This window comes from Odocoileus virginianus, chromosome 16 (genome assembly GCF_023699985.2).
Source record: "Odocoileus virginianus isolate 20LAN1187 ecotype Illinois chromosome 16, Ovbor_1.2, whole genome shotgun sequence".
NCBI lineage: Eukaryota > Metazoa > Chordata > Mammalia > Artiodactyla > Cervidae > Odocoileus > Odocoileus virginianus.
In genome coordinates this window covers 28070602-28097607 of record NC_069689.1, presented here as the reverse complement: position 1 = coordinate 28097607, position 27006 = coordinate 28070602, and the positions used below count along the sequence as shown (strand labels likewise).

The following is a 27006-nucleotide window of genomic DNA, read 5'->3' as shown; positions in this document are numbered from 1 at the left end:
GTAAATCTTTTATGCAGATTGATGATTCGTTTTTTAAATCATTTTTATTTGTGCATTGTTGATTTACAATGTTGTGTTAGTTTCAGGTGCACAGCAAAATGAACCTGTTATACATACACATATGTGCTCCGCTATATGTGCTCCATCATGTCCAACTCTGTGTCCCCATGGACTGCAGCCCTCCAGGCTTCTCTGTTCGTGGAATTTTCCAGGCAAGAATACTGGAGTGGGTTGCCATTTCCTACTCCAGGAGATCACCAATTTTAATCATGAATTTTGCTTATAAATAGAGTGTTTTTTGAAATGAAATTTGCCTTGAAAAGATTACAAATCAATTTTTTATGTAGTGTCACAACTCATTGAGGTAGGTGATATTCAAGCTTTATAGGTGAGCAAGCTTAAGAGTGATTGACTCCCTGCCTAAGGAGTCATAGTAAGTCACATGTTGTAGCTACCTCAGATCTATTCGGGTAACTCAAACTTATCATATCCAAAAATGGAATTATTAATTTATTTTTAAAACCTGATTCTCCTTAATTCCCTGTACCAATCAGTGGCGTAGCCGCTCTCCTACATATCCAAACCAAAACTTCTTCCTCAGAATTCCTCTTAAATTGTTTTGTTCATTCTATCTCTTTTTTTTTCCCTTGGAAATATGACTTGCTTTATGGACGAGGAGATGGTCAGTTCATTCTGTCTCTTTAAAAGATGGATCTAAATTGAACCCTCTTTAAATTTTTTAGCCTCCATTGTCTATTTTCATTTGTATATATGTTTTGTTATAGTTTTTATTGCAATACATGGAAATTAGGCTTCTTTGAGGTATAGCCTTTTTCATTTTGTTCTAGGTAGAGTTTATATTGAGGGAAGACTGGAGAAGGGAGAAAAGGAAAACAGTCCTATTCTAAGCCTTCTCTTTTAGTTAATTAGTCCATTCAATAAATACTTCATTGAATATGTGCTAAGTGTCAGTGTCAACACTGCTAGTTGCTGGGAACACGGCATTATGATCTCAGTTAAGATCAGCATCAAGTAAATAATTACATAAATATTTAAAATAATTTCAAGTGATAATGAAGAATTTTTAGTTCCTAGGAAAAGTTTACAGACAGCTGCTACTTTATTACAGTCTAGGGTTTCAGGTAAGGGGATCAGGACAAATGTATAAGAAGCAAGAACAACAGCAGCAACAAATAGCATGTCAGTACAGTTTTATATGGCTTTGTAGAGGTTCCTTTCTAGTTAGCTGAGGTCTTTGAACTCTGACCGTCAGTAGTGCATTTCAGACTAAATCTTTGTTAAGATGGAACCAATTTATAACTGAGCTTTGCTTGACTGAAAGGCATATTTAGAAGCACTGTGTATAAGAAGAAAATATATGAATTATTTTGCATCTCTCTCTTTTTTAAAAAGGGTTTTGCATCTTTATTTCTCTAAACAACGACCTTTTTCCTTGGTTTGAGAGATAGTGCTCTACTTTGCAGAGCAAAGTATTCCATATCAATTTATCCCATATTGATGGGATGTAATAGTTATTCTCAGTTTGAACTTTCTCTTTCCTTTGGTCTCGTAATAGCATATGTGTTCGGTTGCTCAGTTGTGTCTGACTCTTTGTGACCCCATAGACTGTAGCAGGCCAGGCTTCCTCTGTCCATGGAATTTCCTAGGCAAGAATACTGGAGTGGGTTGCCATTTCCTTCTCCAACATTTCTTTTTTAATTCCTCATTTCTTGCTTCCTGTTATCTGGAAATTCCTTCCTTCTCTTTTCTCTTACTGTTTTTTTTCCACTTCTGATCTACTTTGCTTCTTTCTGTATAATGTTTGTTTTGTCTTATTATTCTGTCACTTCTCTGCTTTCCCTTACTCCCTGAATTTTTAATGCTTTTTTGTCTCTTTTGCTTCTATCCAGAACTAGGAAAAAATAAAAAGGATTCAAGGTAAAATGACTTTTGTATCATGCCAATATAGACATGCGTGCATATGAACATTCCAGCTTTTGAGATCATGATATCTTTTTTCAGTCTGTTATTATTGGTGTATTTTTTTGTACCGTATTAAAGGTGGCACTGTGTAAAAAATGAGACTTAGAGAAAAAATAAACACTTCAGGATTTTCTGATAAGCTGACCATTAATTATTTTTATCATTTGGGGTCAAAGTTTTGCTTCTTCCCATTGAACAAGGTAAATGACTCTAGGTTCAGAAGGAAAAGATGTTATATTGACTGATTTAGGAATAAATCAAGAAATGTGACATTTCGTGCATGAGTCTTTTCACTTAGAGTGCAAGGTTGTCAGTCAGAATTTGCATGGTATAGGAAATCAATTGAAACTTGAGCCCATGGACATTTACTTCAGCAATATTCTTACTGATTATCATGACTGTCTAATTAGACTGTTATAGGAATAATTTAGAGTTTATGAAAGGTTGAGTTTCTTTTGTTTAATTGTAAACTTTCTATTGATATATAATGTATAATTTGTCAGCTGTATTTCATATGACAACTATTATTTTGTCTTTATTAAGCAAATAAAACTTATATGTTGTACACGCTGCTAGTAAACCTTAAGCTTAAAAAGTCATTTTACATAGAAAGTTGAATGTCTTATATAACTGTTTTAAATTGCTTCAGTTTTTTAAAGGTAAGTTGTTTGTCTAATTTTTATTTTCATTAGTGATACAGTATGGTATGTACTTACCATAGAACTATATTTAATCTTCTGGAAGCCACTTTTCTTGATTTTTAATCTTTAAGTAGATATTGAATGATCCACCTCAGAAAAATGTGTCAAATATACTGTTTTGTCGTTTTGATAACAGCTATTCTAACAGGTATTAGGTGATGACTCATTGTTGTTTTGTACGAGAGTTTTTAAGTTTTTCTTTTCATGTTTTATTTTTCTCTTAGTGACCATTTGTCTTTATACTTACATTAATTTTAAAAGGTCATAATAAAGCAAAATTGAGATTCACGTAAGTGGCTGACTTGGCTCACTCACTCATGCCCTGTATTTCAGACCTGAAGTACTCACTAAAACATGATTCAAATTCATTTATCAGAAAGTGATAAATCACTGTATATCATGTACTTTGAAAGACAACCACACAAGTTATTTATAATCAGAATTCTGCATTCATATACTGAGGATCCAGTATATAACATCTGCTAAGAAAATTCGATTTTAATATTTTTTTTTTAAATTTTAGTTGTTAGCAGAGAATTTAATATTAGATTAAATACAGTTATCTTAACCATTTCCTGTTGAAAACTGTTAATTTAAATCATTTAAACTCTTAATTTGATTTTCCTTAAGGTAATAACTCTTCATTTTGCAGTGCCTGAAAAAAATGTACAGATACTATACAGGAATTCCATGCACTTTTTATCGTGTTGATTATTTGGAACATATGAATTAGTTAACCTGTCTCTACTGCCATTTTCTTTTCATCCATATGTAATTCTTTGAAACAAAAAAAAGGGGGAGATGCGTAATACTGAGAAATAAGTTTTTTTGTTTCCAGTAATCTGTACATCTAAACGCTTAATTTCCATGTGTCTTTTCCCATTTTAAATGATCAAGTTTAATCAATTGTTAAATTTATGAAAATTTAATCATCTTTGGAAACTGTCTTTGATGAGCTCTTACTTTGATTTCATCTGTAGAGAACAACATTAAGGTAAATATTTCTCACCACCTATGGCTTTCTTAAAAATCATATTTAGCCAACCAGTAACTGGTGGTTAAAGCTGCTCATGTTTTTCAAATAGTTTTATATGATCTTAAACAAGTGTAAGAATTTTATCTTATACTTTTCCACTGTATTTTTTAATTGAGTAAAAGAAGTGATTATCTTCATAGTTCTTATAAACTAAGCTTCTATGAAGCAGAATATTTGAAAACTTTGGATTGATTTGGGGAGAAAAAGATAAAAGATTAGAGTACATATTTACCCTTATTGGAATGTGAATCCAAGGGGACATTAGGAGTTTGAGATATAATACATTAAATATATATAATTCAAAATTGCTTCACCTACTTGTTAACTTACACTATTTAAATATGGGTAGAAATAGTTTTTTTTTACATACATTCATATTTTTTCCTGTGAAAATGCAGTGTTCTAAAATCTTTACTTCCTCTCTATTGATGTAGTAGTTTGAACTGTGGAGTTTGGAACAATTTTGTAATAAATTTATTAAGTATCTTTTATTTTTCCCTAGTATCCTTTTTTTGTGTGTGTAGTAAATGTTAAATCATAGGAGCAAAGAAATAGAGGGGGAAAAAAATCAAAACAAAAATTTGGATATATAAAATTTTTAGTCCAATTTTTATTTTGCCTTTTTTTTTTTTTTTTTGGTTGCACCGCACATCATGTCTGATCTTAGTTCCCCAACCAGGGATTGAACCCATGCCCCTTTCAGTGGAAGCACAGAGCCCTAACCACTAGACCACCAGGAAATTCCCTAGTACAGTTTTTAAATAATTGAAATCATTTCTAAAATCTAAGTTATTTCACTGGTATCCATGATAGAGTTTCATTTAATCTACCAAATTTAATTATCGCCTAAGTTACATTACAGACATTTTCTAAATATGTGATTTAGAACTTCTTTCTTTACTGCATTTTTTCAGTTTACCAACATCAGCAAACATTTCAGTGAGCACTAAGACTTTTTTTAAAATTTATTTTTAATTGGAGGATAATTGCTTTTACAATACTGTGTTACTTTCTGCCATACATCAACATGGTATACATATGTATACATAGGTATGCATATGTCCCCTCCCTCTTGAGCTTCCCTCTCTACCTCCCATCCCATCCTCCCCCAGCACTATGACTCTTGTAAGACAAAAATGCATTTATGATGGAAACAACTTTACCTTTTTTGCCCTTAATTTGAATAATTCTATGTTATGCAGAAGAGAAAATAATATTAGACATCTAAAAGTGTGGCCCAGTTTTGGTCAGCGTTTCTACACAGTATATTTGTTTTACCAAATAGATAGCAACAGGAGATTCTCAGGTCAAATTTAGTGGTAATTCTTTGTTGTTGCTTTTTGAGGGAACATTGTTAAACTCCGTAGTAAAAAATACTTGCCTTGTTTTATTTGTGATGATGTCCAAAAAGGAGAGGAAATACAGTTTCTGCTAAGAATTGAAAGTCCAGAAATAAATATAATGATGAGAATGAGTGCTTCTATCACTGGGGAACTTTCTTCATCTAAGCACATATGAACAATTGATCCTTGTAGTCATATATAGCAGTAAACATTAATAACTTAACAGTCTGAAGTCAGTGCAGAAGATATGGAGCATTATTGAAAGATGGAGTCGAGCAGGTGGCACTTTAATATGTTCAGTGTCATGGTTGACTCTAAAGACTAGTCGAATGAAATTACTTGAGGTTCTAAAGATTTAAAAAGCGAACTCATTTTGCTGCACTAAGGAAATGCTACTGATCAGGCTTTCTGTGTCCCTTTTTTCTAGGCTAGAAAATATTAACCCTGAAGAAAATGACATGGTAAGCCATTCTCCGAGGAGATTTCTTGATGTCAGTCTTATATCTTAGAGGCTTAAGTTCAATTGAGTGGGTTTCAAGAACTAAGATGTGGGAAAAAGCAGAATTGACACACTAATAATGTACATCTTTGCTGCAATATGAAAATTCAATCACTTCACTCAGTCAATTTACAATTCACATGTGCCTATTAATTAAAACCCTATATTAAATAAAATATATTAAAACTTCATGTCTGACTAACATATAATGGTGTTGGTAGACATTACAGGAATTACTGAACAGAATAAACAACGCAGACACAGGGGTAGCTATTCAGAAGAATGGAGCTATAATTGTGGATAGAATCTACAAGACCAAGGAATGTAAAAAGAGAATAACTGCAGAAGAAATGAACGCAGTGATTGAAGAACGAGATGCTGCTTTGTCTCAGGTAACTGCATGTATCTGTAAAAAGCTATGTCTACCATTTTCCCCTCTTTCTTTACATTAAAAAATGACTTTCCCCCACTTATTCTTAATTCAAATTAGTTTTTAGCTTATAATTAATACCACAGTGATTAGCTATATTAAGGTAATCACATATTTTGTTATATCATTCTTCAAATATATGCATCCTCATTTCTTAATAAAACTGTTAGCTTTTTATAAAAATTTAGTTCAATTCTTTAAAGTAATCGCTTTTATATGAGACTTCTTACTTGAGTCACAGTTTTGGGAGGGCTGAGATTATGTCTTTATTACTGTTTTATTCCCAGTGCCTAATTCAGTACCTTTTAGTAAACATGGATAAATGAATCAAATTATTAGGGTATTCCTTTCTGAACATTGTTTGCACCTTCCTGCTCCAACTGAAACCTGATCACCACCCTGAGGATGCAGCTTCCAATGCAGTTCTCTCAAGTGTGAATGTATTCCCTCCCCCAGCAGTTGGGCCACTGGCCTTGCCGGCTTGTTTGACTAGTGCTTTTAGATCATTGTTCCTTTTTTCTCTCTAAACACCTCCAGCTTTGAGACCCATGCATCAGATTGTACCACCCATTACACACTCCTGTTGCAGTCATGTATACACTCCCATATAGCTTCCTTCATCTCAAAGATTTTAGGATCTATTTTACTCTTTCTTTAGCTTATTTCTGTCACAATTCTTGGTGATTTAAATATCTATGTGGATGATTCTCTCAGTAGCTATCTCATCTCTCTGAATCTCTCTCCTCCAATTTTCCAGATGCCCTTTACCCATTCTGCTATCCACCCTATGATCATACCTTATTCTTGGTCATTGTCAGTCTCAATTTCAAGCGTCCACTTACTATCTTTCCAGCTCACTCTAAAACTCTAGCAAATTTTCAACTTTACTGGCACCTGATTATATTGATCTTATCACCTCTTTGCCTTTCCTTCAACCCCTTCATGTCCTCTATCTAGCTTAGATTCCTTGGGTCACCATAATTATCTCCTACTTGTATGTAAGATAACCTCAGTTGTCCTGACCTTCTTCCTTTGTCCTGCTCACCTAACAAAACCCAAGTTTTATAAATTTAACTTTCTGCCTATTCTATACCTTCAAAGCTTTATATGGCAAGAGTCTGTCACATACATTTGATGACTGAACTGTTCATGATAGTTGTCTTCAAGTAGACCCATGGTGTTGCCTGATAATCTTCTTGCCTTTTGCTAGTCCACTCACTCTCCCCCTCTGGAGGACTCCTTTATCTTCTTCCTTTCTCTTCAACTATCCAACCTCTTCTCGCCAATAGAAAGAGAAATTTCTGCTTGTCCCCACCAAATTATTGACCAACCTACCTGTGTGTGGCACCCATATACTCTGCCTTTTCTACTTTATATCTTTCTTACATATTTCTGTTTGCAGACAACTTCTCTCTTTCACACTAGTGGAGCTCTTTTCTTGCTTGCTTAAGCTTATCACTTAACCAGTTGTCCCTTTTCTACTTCATAAAATATTTCCTATTAGTTCACTTCTATCAGTATCTGACGTTCTTTAGAAAATCCTTGAAGGCTGGCTGAGTTTTGGTACATCTTGGTCTACCTGCGGTTTACCCCTGTGCTTTTGGTGAGGCTTCCTGAGCTGAGAGCTGAGTATTCATTAGGGACCTACTCCTGGAAGATCCTCTAGTCTTGTGTTTGTCTCCTCAGCATTTTAAGACTGTTGGAAATGCCAGTGTTCTTTTCACAGGGCTTAGGGCTTAGCTTTTTAACTTTGAGCCCTGTACAGGTTTGGGATTTAGCAAATGATCTGAGATGGAAACAACTCTCAAATCTCTAATTTTGTCACTTCAGCCCTGCATAAATGCCAGAGGCTTAGATGACTTCTCTGTTCTCCAACCAGAGTCCTCTCTGTAGTCACAGCCTGATATCTCAGCCTCTTGCCCATTCCTTGACCCTTTAAAACTTAGGAGGAGAAAACGACTTCCAATCTTAAAATCACCTGTCTCCAGCTAAAAACCCTCTTCAGAATTCTAGCTGCTCAAGTCATTGTTGCAGCAGCAGTCTTCTGCTGTCTGAAACATGACTTTTAAATTTTAATCTAGCTTTCTTTTTTCTTGGCTAGAGCACTGTTCTGCCGCAAATAATTCTCCTATCTCAATGTGAAAATCTGACATTGATCATTTATCTTCAGATTAAAATTGGGAAAAGTTCAATTTAAACTTTTTAAATGCGCAAGTTTTTTTTTTTAAGCATTTTGTACCCTACCAAGTGTATTTAATCTTGGATCATTCAGTATATTGTTTTAAAAAAGTGAAGTGTTAGTTGCTCAGTTGTGTCTGACTCTTTGTCACCCCATGGATTGTAGCCCTCCAGGCTCCTCTGTCCATGGAATTCTGCAGGCAAGAATACTGGAGTGGGTAGCTATTCCTTTCTCCAGGGGGTCTTCCTAGCACAGGGATCAAACCCAGGTCTTCTACATTGCAGGGAGATATTTTACTGTCTGAACCACTAGGGAAGCCCTATATTGTTAAAGAGAGAGTCAAAATTATTTTTATGAGCTTACAACAATTACAGGTATAAACTCCAGTTTAGGATGTTTTAGAAATCATTTATTTTGTTAACTAAAACATCCATGTATATAGAGAACTGACCACTTTCTTCCTTCATCCCTACTATATTCCGAGTCTTTATTACAAGGTCTTTGCTTTTGTGTTTTGGATATATTTTATATACCAACCCCCGTAACCCTTTTGGCAAAAGTCCATACCCCAACCTTCATTCTCACGCCTTACTTATTCAGTGCTCAGAGGCTAGGCCCTTCACCTATTGCACTGGGTACCAGCCAAGTTCCAATCAATGAAAATATAATATTATTCTGTGGACTACAACTATCAGTAAGGCCTGAAGCCTTCTCCTGCCAGGCTCTAACCATCTATGCATATCCTGGGAAATCAAAACTAGCCTAGAACCAGTCTAATTTAGCCAGAACCCCAAGGAATAGTATGATAATTATGTGAAAACTTGACTGGACCATGGGGTGCCCAGCTTTTTGATTAGACATTATTTCTGATTGTGTCTGTGAGGGTGTTTCTGGATGACATTAGCATCTGAGTCTTACATCATTGACTTTCCTGGTTTTCAGGCCTTCGGACTAAAGCTGAGACTATACCCTTTTCTTATGGTTAGAATGAGATTTTGTGTCTTTGAAAAGAATACCACAGAAATGGCACCTTAATTAGCACTATTTTCTCTTTCCCCAGGTCAAGCATCTCAGTATCCTTTCCCTGAGTTTCCTTTTCCTTTTTTGTCTTCTAGTTATTAATTTTCCTTCCTGGCCTATCAAGGCTGAATGAGTGACCATAAATTTCTATTACCTGAACACCATGCAGAGAATCTTAACTCATCACTATTTTCTGGAAAAGAGTCATTCCAAATCCCTAAATTCAATAGTAACCCTTTTTCATCTGTGCACTTTTCTTTATTATGTTTGTTGTTGAAAATATTTTTAAAACATTTGTGTGCCTCTTTTAACCAAAATATAATTAACACATCTTTTTTTGATAGTTACTTCTGTCAAATGCTGTAATAAAAACTATAGATCCTGAGACCTTTCAGGTCCACAGTTGACAAATATAAAAAGCAGGGAGGACCACAGAGTAAATACCAGGGTAATTAAAGAAATTCAGCTAACCATTTCACTAGTCAGGTTCTTGCTTCTCTATAGCTTGCAAGCTGTTGATATACCATGCAGTAAGCTCTAGCAAAATGAAAAATAAACCAGTTAAGAGGAAGATGTGAATCCAGTACAGGATTACAATGAATAAAATTCTAAGAAGACAGCTGAACAGTGTACCACAAGTACAGGTGATGCTTTGTAACTCTTTGTACTTTTAAGTGGATTTCCCCCTCTCACTGACACATGCTTCTATTCACTTGTTACTCTCTCATCTACCTACTGCTTTATAGCTAATTTAAATATTATCTCTTCCTTAAAGGTCTCTTACATGTCACAGTATTGATAAGTATCTACTTTGTGCCCACATTTTGCTTTACATCCTATTATACTACTTGTCACACTGCAGTACAGTTAATTGACTTCATGCCTATCTTCCCACCTAACTTGAAGGTAGGAACTGTTCTTTATCTGTGTCTATTAGTCCTTAGGACAGTGCAGGCACAAAATAGATGAATTAATTAACTGATGAGCTCAACTATTTTATATTTTATTTTATTTATTTATTTTTTCTTTTCTTTTTTTTTATTAGTTGGAGGCTAATTACTTTACAATATTGTAGTGGTCTTTGCCATACATTGACATGAATCAGCCATGGATTTACATGTATTCCCCATCCCGATCCCCACTCCCACCTCCCCTATTTTATATTTTAGATCTGTTTCAAGATCAGTTCAGTTCAATTGCTCAGTTGTGTCCGACTCTTTGTGACCCCATGAACTGCAGCACACCAGGCCTCCCTGTGCATTGCCAACTCCCGGAGCTTACTCAAACTCATGTCCATTGAGTTGGTATGCCATCCAGCCATCTCATCCTCTGTCGTCCCCTTCTCCTCCTGCCTTCAATCTTTCCCAGCATCAGGGTCTTTTCAAATGAGTCCGTTCTTTGCATCGGGTGGCCAAAGTATTGAAGTTTCAGCTTCAGCATCAGTCCTTCCAATGAATATTCAGGACTGATTTCCTTTAGGATGGATTGGTTGGATCTCCTTGCAGTCCAAGGGGCTCTGAAGAGTCTTCTCTCCAACACCACAATTCAGAAGCATTCATTCTTCTGTGCTCAGCTTTCTTTGTAGTCCAACTCTCACATCTGTACATGACTACTGGAAAAATCATAGCCTTGACTAGACAGACATTTGTTGGCAAAGTAATGTCTCTGTTTTTAAATATGCCGTCTAGGTTGGTCATAACTTTCCTTCTAAGGAGTAAGTGTCTTTTAATTTCATGGCTGCAGTTACTATCTGCAGTGATTTTGGAGCCCAAGAAAATAAAGTCAGCCGTTGTTTCCACTGTTTCCCTATGTATTTCAAGATAAACTGAACTAAAAGGAGTTATTGAAATATTTATTTGTCCACATTTTACTGAGGACCTGTTATATGTCTGTGTTGGGGGACTCAGTGAAAGTGGAAGTCGCTCAGTCATGTCCACCTCTTTGTGTCCCCATGGATTACAGTCCATGGAATTCTCCAGGCCAGAATACTGGAGTGGGTAGCCTTTCCAGGAGATCATCCAATCTCCTGATCTCCAGGAGATCATCCCAATCCAGGGATAGAAGGTTTTTACTTTTATGGAACCTATATTTTAGTATGGTAATAGAGATAGTGAACAAACAAATGAATGAAGTATTTTCAGTTAGTGATGTTATCAAAATATAAAGGTAATGGAGAGTGACCACAATTGGTCATAGGATTGTCACTTTAAATTGCATGATCAAGGCAGTCCTTTTGTTGAATTGTTGAATTCTGGTGAATAGTTGAACTGAGACTTGAAAAAGAAGAAGGGTCCAGTCATGTTAATCTATAAAGAGAGCATTCCATCAGGAAAGAGTACATCAGCAATGTGCTGTGAGAGGAAACAACCTTTGTGTGTTCAAGGCACTGATGTAAATGCTCCAAGCTTAAATATGGTTGAAGAGCAGTGAACAAGGAAGATAGCAGCTGATGAGATAGAAGAGACAGGCAGCAGACAAATTTGTAAGGTTTTATGTGCCATGGTAAGCACTCAAATTAGTGTCTTATTGAAGGAGAAACCTGTTGCAATAGTCCAAGCCAAAGATGAAACTGATGCTAGCTCATAGGAGGAAGTATAGATTTGGAGAAGTAGACAGATTTGGAAAATATTTGAAGAGTATAGCGAGTAGATCTTTAAGACAGATTGGTTTGGGGCATAAGGGAGCTGAAAGAATTAGGCTGAGTCTGTTTTGGACTTGAATGCTGTGTAGATTGTTTGCTTTAGTTTTTGTGATGAGCAAGTTAAGGTGGGGGGTTGGGTGTGGGTGGTGATCAGGGTATTTCCAGAGGGAATTTATATTTTTGATGGATATGGTATATTTGAGATGATTCTTAAAAATCCAAATGGAAGTATTGAGTATTCACTTAGCTATTGCAGTCATCATCAGTGTACAGATAATTAAAGCTGTGACTCTAGATGAAACCAGAAAAAGGTAATTGAGTAAGAGTGGGCCTCAGATCAAACCCTGTGGTCTGTCAACAATTTAGCAGTTGGCCAAAGTGGAAAGGGCCCACGAGGAGACTAGAAATGATGGGAAATGAAGAAGGAAACTGAAGAAAAGTGTTTGCAAAAGTTGAGAATGATCAGTTCCCTTGAACGATGTCGAGGGGTCATGCACATTGAAAGTGGGGTCCTTACTTTTAAATTTGAGCACATGGGAGATGTTGATAAGAGTTTTGTCCAGGACAGAGGCCACATTGCAATGGTTTGGGGAGAGAATGAAAGGTGAGGAACTAAACAGAGTGAATGTATACAACTTTTATTTCCTATAATGGCAATAGAGAAATTGGCAATAGATGGAGAATGGGCTTATGTTTAGGGTAAGGGTGAATGGTTGGTGAGCTTTTCTTTCTTCTTTAATGGGAGATTCTAAGGCATGTTGTTGGTCTGTTGATGGAAATGAACCAGAAAAGAATGAAAGGTGAATTTAAGGGAGAGACTAGAGTATTATTTTAGCAAAGTCTTGAAGTAGATAAGTAGATTGAGAGTGGATAGGATCTAGAACTTAAGTAGAAGAGTTGTCTTTTGCTAGGAACAGTAAAACTACTTTCGTTGTAGCAGATGACTCTCAAGAACTTGGATAGATACATGAGCTGGCAAGTTGATGAATTTAGGAGATTAGATGACCATCCTTTTCTTTATGACAATGTTAGGTTTTTTGAGTTTCTCAGTGTTATAGATCAGTGGATGGTGGTGGAGATTTATAAAGAGGTGATAATTTTAAATATAGTCAGCCTTCCCTATCTATAGGTTTGGCAGATACAGTGGATTCAACCAACCACTGATGGAAATTTCTATCTGTGGTTTGTTGAATCCACAGATGTGGAAACCCCAAATAAGGAGGGCCAACGGTATATTTATTTAAAAAAATCTACATGGGCCCGTGTAGTTCAAACTGCTATTTTTCAAGGGTTAACTGTATTTATTGTACTACAGCATTTTATATAAGAGACTTGAGCTTCAGTGGGTCTTGATATACGCAGGAACTCCTAGAACCAATCCCCTGTAGATACCCTCAGGATGACTGGAGTTGTCTGTTTGTGTGTAAACAAACTTTAGCAAATCTACTTGAAGAGCAAACCCAGATTCCTGACCAGTGATGTAACCATCAAAGGTAATATTCCACAGTAGCAGAGGAAAGCATAACCAAGTTTCCAGATCTCTCCATTGTTAAGTGTTGCTTTGACTTTGTATCCCTTGTAATTCATGTAATAACTAGCACCTAATAAATGCAAAATAATGATCTGTTAAATTATTAGAAGTTTGACAAGAAACTCATACTTGAAAAGAAAATAGATCATAACATTTAGAGTTTCATTTTTCAAGAAAAGTCAGAAACATGTTTAACATTCTTTATTATTGTGACTATAAATTTTTATTAATTTTTTTCCCCTGTCAGTTTGTTAATTTGCTTTCCTGTCTATCACACAATTATTTGCCTGTGCATTTTTTTCCAGTCCACCTTGCTGAAATGTATTGTTGATATTTGATCTATTCTAATAACTTTCTTTCTTCTTATTACAACATTTTTACAACTTTATGAAACTATAGATAACTTTGGACAAGTACAGATAAGCAAGAAGGGAAACAGTGATACACAGATCTTTTGTCTTTTTTTCAATGCGTATCATATAACCTACTTGATAACCTGATTTTTTCACTTTAATTTTATATTTTGTCAGATATTCTTAATTTTTATAAATGTTTATATGGATTTATTGAACTCATATGCTATTTGGGGAGGTAGTTATGTTTTTTCTCTTCTTTTGATGGCAGGAGCATTTTTGTATGTAAATTTTTATGTACATCCATGTTTATTTCCTTAGGGAAAATTCTTAGAAGTAGAAATACTAAATCAAAGAATATAAACACTTTAAATAAATATAGATTTTTGTACTGCATTCATAGAAAAATTGTACACAGAAATGTTGAGATTTTATCCAAGGGGAATTTGGATGAATAAAATTCTCAGGAATTTAGATTTTATTTTCTAGGCAGTTGGGTCTCCTGAATTTTTTTTTAGTTTTCTGATAATATAGAAAGTACGTTCTTGAACAAGATTTCTGGACAGCACTGCATAAAGTGAATTGTATAGTATGAGTCCAAGGCTGAGGAAATAGTTGGGATCCTATTGTAATAATTCAGGCAACAGATAATGAGGGTCTAAACAAGAAAAATGATAGAAGAATAGATATGAAAGCTAAATTTGCATTAAAAAAAACAGTTTAATACATGTATGACTTATAGGAAGGAGCACAAATCTTAAGTGAAAATTTGGTGAATATTGACCCCATTTTATAGTACAGAAGCAGCACTCCAGAGGGCTCCCCCATGCCTCTTCCTAGTCAGAATTCCTTTCCAAAAGTAGTCACTACTAACACTTTCTGACCTCTAACACCTAGGTCATTTGGCGTGTTTCTAAGCTTGATATAAAAGGAATCATGCTATGTACTCTTCTGTATCTGACTTCCTTCATCCAGTGTGATTTATGCCAGTATGTTGTGTGTTGTTACAGTTATCAGTGGTTTATCTTTTTCATTATAGTGTTACGCTCTATTGTATGAAAATAACAGGTGTTAGAAATGTATGTTGTTTCTCTTTTTGATTTATTATGAATGAAGTCCTGTCTTTTGGTGGGCATAAGCATTCACTACTTTTGGAACATATTCAGGAGAATAGCTGTCACAGATTTAGCTTTCATAGGTAATGCTAAACATTTTCCTGAAGTTGTTTTACCAGTTTATACCAGCAATGTAAGAGCTTCTCCAGCTGCAGGGTTAACACTTGCTATCACTATTTATTTTAATTTTCATCATTTTGATCGAAATGTAGTTGCATTTCATTAGGCTTTAATTTGTGTTTCCTTAATTACTAATGACGTTGATCTCCTCTTAATGTATTTATTGGCCATTTTGATATCCTCTTTTGTGAAGCGTCTGTTAGGCTTTTGCCCAATATTAAACTTGTTTGTTTTTTCTTATTGATTTATGTAATTTGGATACAAATGCTTGCAGTTTGGCGCTTTCATTGTCTTTTGTCATCAAAAATTCTTAATTTTAATGAAGTAGATTTTCTCATTTTTTTTTTCCTAGTAGTTAATGTATTTTGTGTCTTGTTTAAGAACCCCTTGCTTTCTCAGAGTGGTGAACACATTCTGCTGTGCTTTCTTTTAGAAGCTTGATTATTTTAGCTTTCACATTTGGTCTTCATTGCTTTCCAATTAATTTTTATATATTCAGGGTACATCATTTTCTTCATATGGATATCCACTTGTCTGGACCCAGTGTTGTGTATTTAAAAGATCAACTCCTTTCCTCTTGCCTCCAGTGAATTCTAATGTATTGGGTGGGTGTATATATGTGAATTTGTTTCTGGATTCTTGGTCCTTTGTTCAGATTGTCATTTTTCATGAAAAAAAATTGACTAGTATTCTGATGAGAATTGCATGCACTATAAAGATCAGTTAAAGAAAGATTGGCCTCTTAGCAATGTTGAATTTTCCAAACCATTGATCTTTTCATAAAAACTATTCATTTTTCTTTGTATACCACTTTGGTCGCATCCCACAAGTTTTTGATGTTTGTATTTCATTATTATATACCTTAAAATATTTGTTATTTTCTACATGTGATTTTTTTCTTGAATCCATGAATCATTTAGAAGTGTGTTGCTTAACACTTAGATTTGATATTATCTTTGTCATTAAATTAGAATTTAATTCCATGGTGACAAGAAAACAAGCTAGGTGATTTCAGTCCTTAGAAATTTGTTGATACTTTGCTGTGACCCCAAAACAGGTTGTATTTGTTACATGAGCTGTGTACTCTAAAATATTGTGTATTCTGCAGTTGCCGAATGTAGTGCTTTTCTATATATGTCATTTAGGTCAAGTAGATTAATCATGTTTTTCAGTTCTGTATTCATAGATTTATTCTTGCTTGTTGTATATATTTCTGAGGGAGGTGTTTAAAGTATCAAATGATCATGATGAATTTTTCTTCTTTTAATTCTGTTAACTTTTGTCTTACTTATTTTGAAACCATGTAGTTAGGGTTCTCAAGTCTTTGGGATTACAGTTTCAACCTTTTTGCCCTAATTTTCTTATGACATATTTTCAATGTATGGCACTCATCACCTGGAATCCTTAATCCAAAAATCATTAGTATTTTGCTAAACTTAATTTGTTATATTATCCCTGCTTTATCCATCTTTTCCTCTATCCATCAGTTCACCTCACTCACTTAGTGAATTTCAGGTGAAGGCAGGCATCAGTACTTTGTCCTTTGAATTCTTCAGCACAGCCTATCATTAGTTTTCACTCCAGAAATTCCCCCCATTCTGTTTTCAGTTAACCCATGCCCTTGCTGTTCCCCAGTAGCAATCACCAATCTGATATTTTTACATCATTAATTAGTTTTACTTTCTCTAGAAAGATATATGCTTGAGATCACAATATATCTTAGATGATCACATTTATTCGAGTCTCATATGCTTGTGTAGGTAGGAAATGCATGTTTTTCTAAGCTTGCCTCTTGCTGTTGAGGACTGATTTTTTTTTTTCCTTAAGATTTTCTTCATCTTTTTTGAAGTAGATCTAGAATTTCTATTGTTCTTTTTCTGTGCTAATTGCTGTGGGTCATTCTGTTAAAACTGCATTTCAGCATATCATTCCTAAAGGTCCACATGTAATTTTGCCATCTTAAAGTATCAAAAACTGAAATTATTTCCCTAAAAATTAGTCTTCACCAGCATTGCAGCTAATACTTTTTAAAATATAACAGACCATGTTAAGTATGCAATACCATTTTCTCTGATACATTGTTCTTCAGTGTAATAGTAAAAAAAAGTGTTTCCAGAAAAAGCAGTGTTAGGCAAGGTTGAAGGGAGTGTAAGTTTAAGCCATGAACACATTTGATAATTAGCAGAAGTCTCTAAGTTTTGAGGAATCTGTATTATAAAGTTTTGGCATGAAAGCATCTTTATTCTAAAGACTTTGACATTTTTTTTGTGTAAGTTATAAATTTATGATTTTAAAAAAATCCCATATTTTGTAGTAATCTTGGAAAACTACTTGATAGTTTCATAAACTGCCATTTGGGCACAAAAATTCAAATTGCTATGATTTTGTTTCTTCATTACTCTCTGATTTCATAAGGAAAATTTTCAGTTAGCATTTTGGTTGATTATATTTCTGCTAAATTTTATTTTCAAAAACACAGGAACATGCAACCAAATATGTAGTAAAATTATTTGACTTGTTGACACAAGTATTGCAGGAGTAACATAAAGATATCTAAATGTATCATTCACTATAAAATATATGTCTTTAGTCCAAAGTATTAGGACACTTTTTAAAATAAAACTTTCATTCTCAACATCAAGACCTTCACTCTCGAAAATGATTCTGTGGCTGTGCCTGTACATTTACCTACAGGTTTGTTTGATTAATTGCTACTTGACTCATCTATCATAATACTAAGCTCTGGGATCACAAAAGATCAGATTCTCAAACCACCTCCTAGAATTAATTTAAATATCTAATGTTGATACTTGCAATGATTCAGGGGATAATGGTTTTTACTGTTACTAGTAGCTTGTTTCAGTATTATAAACCCTTGAAAAAAATTCTGAAGTTATATATTAACTCCTTATTAACATTATTTAACCTGTTGTAAAAAATTATCATAGTCTTTATTAGTAGGTTAGAATATATAATGAAATATACTTCTAAGTTATAATTTATCTGGAAACTTTCAATAAATATGTAAGTCATAAATGTATTACTAGATCTTCATGAGTGTTATTTTGGTTTAGTGATCCTTGAAAATGAAATGTTTTTCACTATGAATATATTTACATTTTATTTACTATTTTTATTTCAAATACAATTTACACATAAATGAAATACATAAGTATTAAATCAGCAATTTGACAAGTTTTGACAAATATTTTCACACACATGACCACATCCCTCTGAAGATAGAGAACATTTCCATATCCCAAGAAAGTTCCCTCATTTATTTCCCTTCCCTACCAATCACATCTGCCCCACCCAAATGACTTTTCTGTGTTTTTTTTTTTTTTTGTCAAAATTAATTAATTATTTTTTAAAAAGATGACTGAGGGCCAGGGACCATTCTTTCTGAATAATGCCAGCTGATGCGTCTAAGCAAAGATAGAATTGGAAAAGGTAATAATTGATTCAGGTGCAGACCATCCATGGACCCCAAAGCCATTGAGGGAAACCACTTTGGGGAACACAAGATCCCAAAATATCACCCTACAGACTTTTCTGTTTTTAACCACAGATTTGTTTTGCATATTCTAGAACTTCGTGCAAGTAGATTAAACAATTGCACAATTGGCAGCACAATATTTACATTCATCCATATTGCTCTTTCTACCAAGTACTTCTTTCCTTTTTCAATAAAAAGGATACTTATCAAGTATTCCATTGTGTATAATCTTGCATTTCTTCTTCATTTTCCTGTTGATAGAACAGGAAACTTGGATTTGTCCCGTTTTTGTTCATTATCAATAAGGGTACTATGAGAATTCTTGTACAAGCCTTTTTGTGGACATAAGTTTTCATTCTCTTGGTTACAAACTAAAAATGAAATTGTGGGATCACAAATTGCTCACTGAAGTTGCTCTCTCAATTTACAGTCTCAGCAGCAATTTATGGACATTCTGATTGTTCCATATATTCACAACAATTGTCAGTATTTTTAATTATAACTGTTTTATTAGTTGTGTAGTAATATGTATATCATTGTGGTTCTAATTCATATCTCTTAGTGACTAATAGCAGTTTTTCATGTGCTTATTGATCATTTATATACTTATCTTTTTGGGACTTCCCTGGTGATCTAGTGGTTAAAGACTCCTTGCTTCCAATGCAGAGGACAAGGGTTCAATCCCTGGTTGGGGAACTAAGATCCCACATGCTCCTTTGTGTGGCCAAAAAAAAAAAAAACAAAAAAACTTGGCTTTTTAAACATCTGTTCAAGTCTTTTACCTATCTTTTAATAGAGCGATTTGACTTTTATTGATTTGTATATTCTATATAAAATCAGTTATTTGATATATGTAATAAAAATATTTATTCCTAGTCTTCTCTTGATTACTCATTTTCTTAATTCTGTATTTTGATGGACCAAGTTTTAAACTTTGATGAAATCTGAGATATCATTTTTTTTATTGGAATAGAATTGCTTTACAGTGTTGTTAGTCTCTGCTTACAACATGGTGAATCAGCCATATGTATGCATATATCACCTCCCTCTCAACCCATCCCCCTTCCACCCCCTTTAGGTCATGACAGAGCACCTAGCTGAGTTCCCTGTGCTATATAGGGGCTTGCCACTAGCTATTTTACACAGGGTAGTGTATATATGTCAGTGCTACTTCTTCAGTTCGTCCCACCCTCTCCTTCCCCACTGTGTCCCCAAGTCCATTCTCTACATCTTGCCTCTCCTTCCAACCCTGCAAATCGGTTCATCTGTACAGTTTTTCTAGATTCCATATATGTTGTTGTTCTGTTGCTTAGTCATGTCTCTTTGTGACCCCATGCGGGACAAAGATCCCATTGGGGATCTTCCCAACCAGGAATTGAGCCCGTGTCTCTTGCATCTCCTGCATTGGCAGGCGAATTCTTTGCCTTGTACCTGTTTATGAACATACTATTCTGTTTTAATGATGTTTTCCTATGCTTATGCCATTGGCACACTACATTGATTGCTGTAAATCAGTGATGTCAGGCATTGCTTGTCCTCCAGCTTTGTTCTTTTTTAAGATTGTTTTTGTTATAGATTCTTTGTATTTTTCTATAAAATTAAAACTGAATTTTCAGCTTCTATAAAAAGCCTGGTGGGATTATGATTAGATTGTGTTGAATTAGTAGATCATTGAAATGGAGGGAGATTGACATTTTAACAATTTTTAGGTGTTTTTTTTTTTTTTTTAAATCCATGGTATTTCTCACAGCCTTCTTGATATTAATAGTATATTACATGGTTTAAATTGAAGAATCTTAAAACAGTAAAATTTCACTTGCTATCACCCTTCTTAATATATTGATATATTTTTAAATTTTGATTGAAATAAATTATTTTTTAAATAAATGTCAAGAATTAAAAATATACTCTATGTTTATCCATTATCGATTTTCAGTATTCCCTTTTTGTTCATGTTGGAATGAATTTTCCTTATTTGTCATTTTTCTTTATCCGAATAACATCTTTTAGCCCTTCTTTCTTTCCTTCCATTCTTCCTTCCACACATCCTTTCTTCTTTTCTTCCTTTGTTTTCTTCCTTCCCTCTCTGCCCTTCCTCCCTCTCTCACTTCTTTCATTTGTTCCTTCATTTTTCCTTTCTCTCTCTCCTGTAGTATACATCTGCTCTTCTTTAGTTCTGTTCTTATTTATCTCCATATATTTTTATTTCACCCTCATTTTTAAGGGTGTTGGTGGATGTGATAAATAAGATGTCTATGAGAGATGTTACGAGTGGTCTCCTGTATTCTAGATTTATTCTTCCTTAGCCTCAATGTATAATAGCAGCTCTGCTTCCCCTCGGTGGTCAGAATTAGTTTCCCTAGCCTGTACATTTACCTCCTTACATATTGATTGAGAGGCATGAGGAGCTCTACATGGCCAAGTAACAGTTTCAACTTCCAGCGTAATGGGATTTTTGTTAGGTCACTAAGTGGAATTTTTCTCTCCCTTTGGAACTACCACCTGTGGATTAGCAGAATCTCAGTTTGCAGAGATGGGAAGCAAAAATTTTTCTATTGAATCACTCTGGGTAATAATAAAGCCATTCCTATATCAACCCCCTGATTCCTCAACCCATGAATATTGACTGTGAATGAAAAAGTACCATATGTTGGACTATGATTTAGAACATAAACATTGTCACAGAGAACCTTGTCCTAGCTCCAAAAGATATTTCCATGTACCTGGCACTATATTTAAGTCTTCAAAATTCTGTTTTCACTGTTTTATTGAGTCAGCTGCATCAGGATGATGCAGAACTGGTAAGATCAGTGTTCAGGAGCATGAGCCCATTACCACACTTCATGTGCTATGAAGAGAGTTCCTCCATAAGAACAGTGCTGCATGGAATCTCATGTGAGGCCTTCTGTAAGTTCATGGGTTGCTCTTTGCAGAAGCGTTGCATTCAGAGAAGGCAAATCCACATCCAAAGTGTGTATTCTGGTAAGAACAGTAAAGAGCAGTTTTAGTAAGAAGGTAGGAAAATGAAAGGTTGTGATCCAAGAGTAGAATTTCAGAGTTGAGGATCAAGGAGGACTAAAAACAAGATACTGGCTGGGGATATTGTTTGAAGTTAAATTTTATTGGAATAAATGAGTCAAGAAATTGTAAAGCTAGAGTGTCATGTGGGTGATTCTTGCTTCTGTCTAGAGTATTGGCAAGCAAAAATTTTTTTTTTAATGTGGGAAAATAGCTTTGGTTGTCAGATCACAGTGTTATAGATATGAAGCAAGTCATCCAAATCATTGCTTCTCAAATTGTCTGTGGTGAAAACTAGTTTTTAAAAAAATATTTTTCAAATGTGTTATGGACCACCACTTTTTTAACATATAATAAAAATGACTTATCAAAAGATGAAATGATAAAGTATATAAACGTGCAGAATTGAAGCAAACATTCTTTTAATGAGTTCAAAGCCATAAAATTTGCTCTGTGAAATTCCTGTAAAATGTTTGATTGCTGCTTCTGAATTTTAGTACCAGTTTCAAGGCAATGTGTTTCAGACTACTACTAACCCATGGACCACACACTTTGTATGGATAACAGAAACTTCAAAAGTGAAAGGGTTGTTTAATGAAGGATTAGTGGACTGCAAATGACAGTTGGGAACCAGGAAAATTACATGTTCTTTTTTCCTGTTTCTAACATTACAGTATTTGAACATAGAGTAGGCTCTACTAGAGAGGGTACAGATGAAGATGTCACTGGATAGGTTTGTTTTTTTTTTTTTTTATCACACTGAGGAAATAAAGGGATTAAGCTTAAGAATGTATGGAAGTATTTTGGCAATGAAAAAGTACTTACAAAGTCCCCAGCACCAAAAGTGCAGGAAGAGTAGGTAAGAGAAAGAATTAAGGCAGGAGAGAATGCAAGTTTCAGTTGACTTGAGGGAGCTAAATACAGTGTTGACTTATTTTTCTACTGAGATTGCTTTTGATTCCAGTCAAATGGTTTGGATGATGTTCATGGGTTTGCATATATATATTATTTTTAATTAGTTAATTAATTCTTGGCTGCACTGGGTTTTCCTTGCTTTGCATGGGCTTTCTCTAGTTGTGGTGAGCAGGGACTATTCATTATGGTGCGTGAGCTTCTCATTGCAGAGTCTTCTCTTGTGAAGAATGGGCTCTAGGGCATACAGGCTTCAGTAGTCAGCTCATGGGCCCTAGAGTGCAGACTCAGAGGTTGTGGTCTATGGGCTTAGATGCCCCACGGCATGTGAAATCTTCCTGGGCCAGGGGTCGAACCCATGTTTACTGCATTGGCAGGTGGATTCTTATCCACTGTGCCACCAGGAAAGTTCTGAATATGTATAAAATGAAAACAGCTTCCAAAATGTACAAATATTTTTTTAAAAATAGGTGAAATAGAGAATTCCCTGGTCCAGTGTTTGAGACGTTGTGCTTCTACGCATGGGGCATGGGTTTGATCCCTGGCCAGGGAACTAAGATCTGGCAAGCTGTGTAGTGCAGCCAAATAAATAAATAAAAATAGGTGAAATGATTGACTCCATTGAAAAACTAGGAAGTGCCTAAATTTACAAAGTGTTTGCTAAATAGCAGTCACTAAATCAGACCGCAAGTAATTTACTGCTTTCCTTTGGAGAATGCTAGTTATAGTTACATGGTCAAAAATAGAGTCTTATCTTTCCAAGAGAATGACTCTTTAAATTTTCAACTTGTTGATACTTTGATTTATCACACATTTTTTTAGTTTTTCTCTTGTAACCTTAGAAGTTGAAGTGGCTGCTGTTAGGATATCACAGTGTTTGCACAACACACATTATACAACAAGAAAATTAAGAACGAGTACTTAAGTAATTGACAGCTGTATTGAGATTACAGCATTTATAATAGCAAACAAACAAAGTTTGCAAACCAAGAGGAGGAGGCATCTGTGATTCCAGGAATAAGATAACTGAAAAAAAGCTTAATAAACTATTAAATATGGCTGTCATCCAGTCAGTACTAATACTATTTCCTGAACTCTGCTTTGTGTCTTAAGATAGTGTAAGAAGCATCTCTATCCTTTTGTGCAATAACTGTCAACTTAACATTTAGGTTATACTGTTGTTTGTTTATGGATTTTGAGAAAATCCACTGAAGTTTACTTAAGCACCAATTCATTACAATGGTATTATTTACTGAATTTTGTTTTCCTGACCATTAGCTAAGTACAAGGTTCAGCATTACAAGGTTATGACTGTACCGAAAGGATCAGAGTACCACAGCCTAGTAGTCGAATTAACCAGAGAAGTCATCATCTTAGAAATAAATGGTGCAGCACTGAAGAGAATATAGAAATTGAATAAGCTAGATCAGACCTGTTTTATGTAGTAATTTTATAGTTTATTTTAATTATTTCAGTTGTAAAATATTGTTATACTTTTAATTAGTTCTGATTGTTCATATTAAGCTATTGAAATGCAATTCTTTCCTGATATAGTTCATAGCAAAACAAAAACTCAAAGCAGTTCTATAGTTTTTATTAATGAAATTTAAGAGGAAGTGTTATTAAGTTTGAATTGTACTTTTTAATTTTTAACTGCTAGAATTATAATTTCAAATCTATTTAATATTTTAAGTGATCATCCTAAAATCTGGAAATTACAAACTAAGTTTTCTTAAATTTTATATAAACATATTTATAATTCAACGTCAGTGTAGTAAGTATGGTTATAAGCATTGACATAATAAACAATTCATACATTAGATGTGAAATATAATAGCCTCAGTGTTAAACTGTCATTTTCTTCTTGTTAGACCTGAAGGCTGGACTGACAGATTGAGATTCTTAGAAGCTGTGGCATAGTGGAAGTGGTGCCTCTTCCCAGGATACAACAGATACTACTGAAATCAAGGGGTTCTATGGCTTGTGTTTTTCTCTCTTCTTTTTTTGGGCAACCTGTTCAGATTACTTCCTTTGATTTATCATCCTGCCCTTCTCGTCTTTCACTCCTGTGTATGTCATATCTATACACAGCAGTTAGAATACACTGAGGATTAGGATGTAGGGAAGAGAGATCAAAGAGGGATGGGTTGAATGGACAAATGATGCTAGTTTTGGCTTACTTTTCTATTCAGGGAAGTATTACCTGCATTTTTAATCTTTTTTAGTTTCTTATGTTATTAACAACTCAATGTTAGTAATCATTTCTAGATGTATTCTATTAGAATCCAGAAAAGGTGAAATAATGGAAATATTTTTACATTGTTCAGTTTGGTAGCCATGAACTACATTTGATTCCTGAGCACTTTAAATGTGGCTAGTGCAACAGAATAATTTATTTTAAATTTTATTTAATTTTAATTAATGTACAGTTAAATCTGAATAGCTACATGTACCTTCTGTGTATATATCAGTCAGAACAGCTCTAGGTAAAGATTCAGGACCTCAGATTAAGTTCAGAACTGGAATAGACCTGTTCAAGTAAATTATAAAAATAAGTTTGATAGCTGCAAAGGAATTAAGCAATAACTTCACTCTTTCCTGGGGGAAAAATCCACACTCTTCACAGAAAGACAGCATAATATAGATACCTTACAGTGACACATTGACCAGCATATAATTAAAAATACTAGAAGTAGATAAATGTGAGCCACAGTCCAGAGATAATGTAGTCAGCAGAAACAAATCTTGACACATTTAATACATTACAAATTCAGAACAGTGCTTTGAAGAAGTTATTCTAAGTTTCTTCCAAGACTTAAAGTAAAAGTGTTCCCAGTGTGTGAACTGCTGGGCAAGATCAGTAAGGAAACGAAACTCTAGAAAGAACTTAATTGTAAAGCTAAAATTGTAACATCTCATATGAAAACTTCAGTGGACATACTTAATAGTAGTTTAGAGACTGGACAGTAAAAGATTGGTGAGTTTGAAGACAGATCAGTAGAATTTATCTAACCTGAAGAAAAGAGAAAAAAATGAAAATAAGAGAATATAACTTCAGTGATCTGTGGAACAGTATCGAGCATCCTAACAATGTTTAATTTCCAGATATTTAGGGATATTCTAGATATCTTATTCTTGTTAATTTCTCATTTAATTCCCTTGTGAGCAGAAATATACTCTATGATTTCAGTCTTTTCAGATTTATTGTGATATATTTTAAGGTCAAGCATATAGTTTTCTCTTTCCATTGAGAAGAATGTATATTAGGTCAAAGTGAATGAAAAGTAAAAGTCAAGCCTTCTACAATGTTAATGATTTTGTCTAGATTGTCTTGCAGTTAGAACCAATTATGATTGCTGAATAGTGTAAAAGAATGAAATTTGAGCACTCATGCTATCTGATTTCAAGACTTGCTCTAAAACTATCAAGACCATGCTTTGCACATGCACAAATCAGTAGAAGAGTGTAGCAAGCCCAGAAACAGATATCTGTTGTGTGAAGTGTTAGTTGCTCAGTCATGTCCGACTCTGCAACCCTGTGGAATGTATAACCCACCAGACTCCTCTGTCCATGGAATTTTCCAGGCAAGAATACTGGAGTTGGTAGCCATTTCCTTTTCCAGGGGATCTTCCCGGCCCAGAGATAGAACCTGGGTCTCCCCGAATTGCAGGCAGATTCTTTACCAGGGAAAATCCCAGATCTTGTGTATAGTTCCTTAATTTTTTTTTACATTTTTAATAGATTTATTGAGATTTACATGCCATAGTAGCAGTAGTATCAGTCACTCGGTTGTGTCTGACTCTGCAACCCCATGGGCTGTAGCCTGCCAGGCTCCTGTGTCCATGAAATTTTCTAAGCAGGAATACTGAAGTGGGTTGCCATTTCCTTCTCCAGAGGATCTTCCCAACCCAACAATTGAACCTGGGTCTCCTGCACTGGAGGCAGATTCTTTACCATCTGAGCCACCAGGGAAGCCATACATATATTTAAAGTTATAATTCAGCATTTTTATTGTTTTCATAGAGTTGTACATTGTCAAAATTTTGGAACATTTTCATCAGCCCAGAAGAAACTTTATACCCATTATTAGTCATTCCCATTCAGTCCCACAAAGCACCCCTCCACTAGCCCTAGGCAACCTCTAATGTACTGTCTATCTCCATAGATTTACCTGTTCTGGACATTTTATGTAGTGGAATCATGCAAAATGTGATCTCTAGTGACTAGTTTCTTTGATTTTATATAGTGCATTTACAGTTCACCCATGTGGTAGCATGTATCAGTACATTTATAGCTAAATCAATCCTTTTTAAATTGCCAAATAATAATATGGATATACCACATTTTGTTTGTCAGTTGATAATTTATTTCTACTTTTTGGTTATTGCAAATAATTCTTCTTTGACTGTTCATTTACAACTTTTTGTGTGAATGTATTTGTTTCACTTTCTTGAATATATACCTGGAAGTGGAATTTCTGTGTCATATGGCAACTGTAACTGAAAATTGAGCTGTCTCTTCCCAACTGACGTCATTGTAATGAGTCATGGAGACAGTCCAGGAAGGTCAACTAAATATGCCACGAATTTTCCTACCAATTGAGAGTGTCAAATTGGTTGTGGGTTTATT

At 34.6% G+C, this 27006-nt stretch overlaps 1 protein-coding gene across 6 annotated transcripts in view; it reads left to right on the top strand.

Annotated features, from left to right (window-relative positions):
- MIPOL1 (mirror-image polydactyly 1) overlaps positions 1–27006 on the top strand; it is a 290413-nt gene that overhangs the window by 104585 nt on the left and 158822 nt on the right. For all 6 annotated transcript variants that reach the window (XM_020916569.2, XM_070478009.1, XM_020916572.2 and 3 more), the window contains 2 exons: positions 5491–5524; positions 5784–5954. In XM_020916569.2, coding sequence (XP_020772228.2) covers positions 5491–5524; positions 5784–5954 — 205 coding nt within the window. The remainder of the gene's footprint in view (positions 1–5490; positions 5525–5783; positions 5955–27006) is intronic.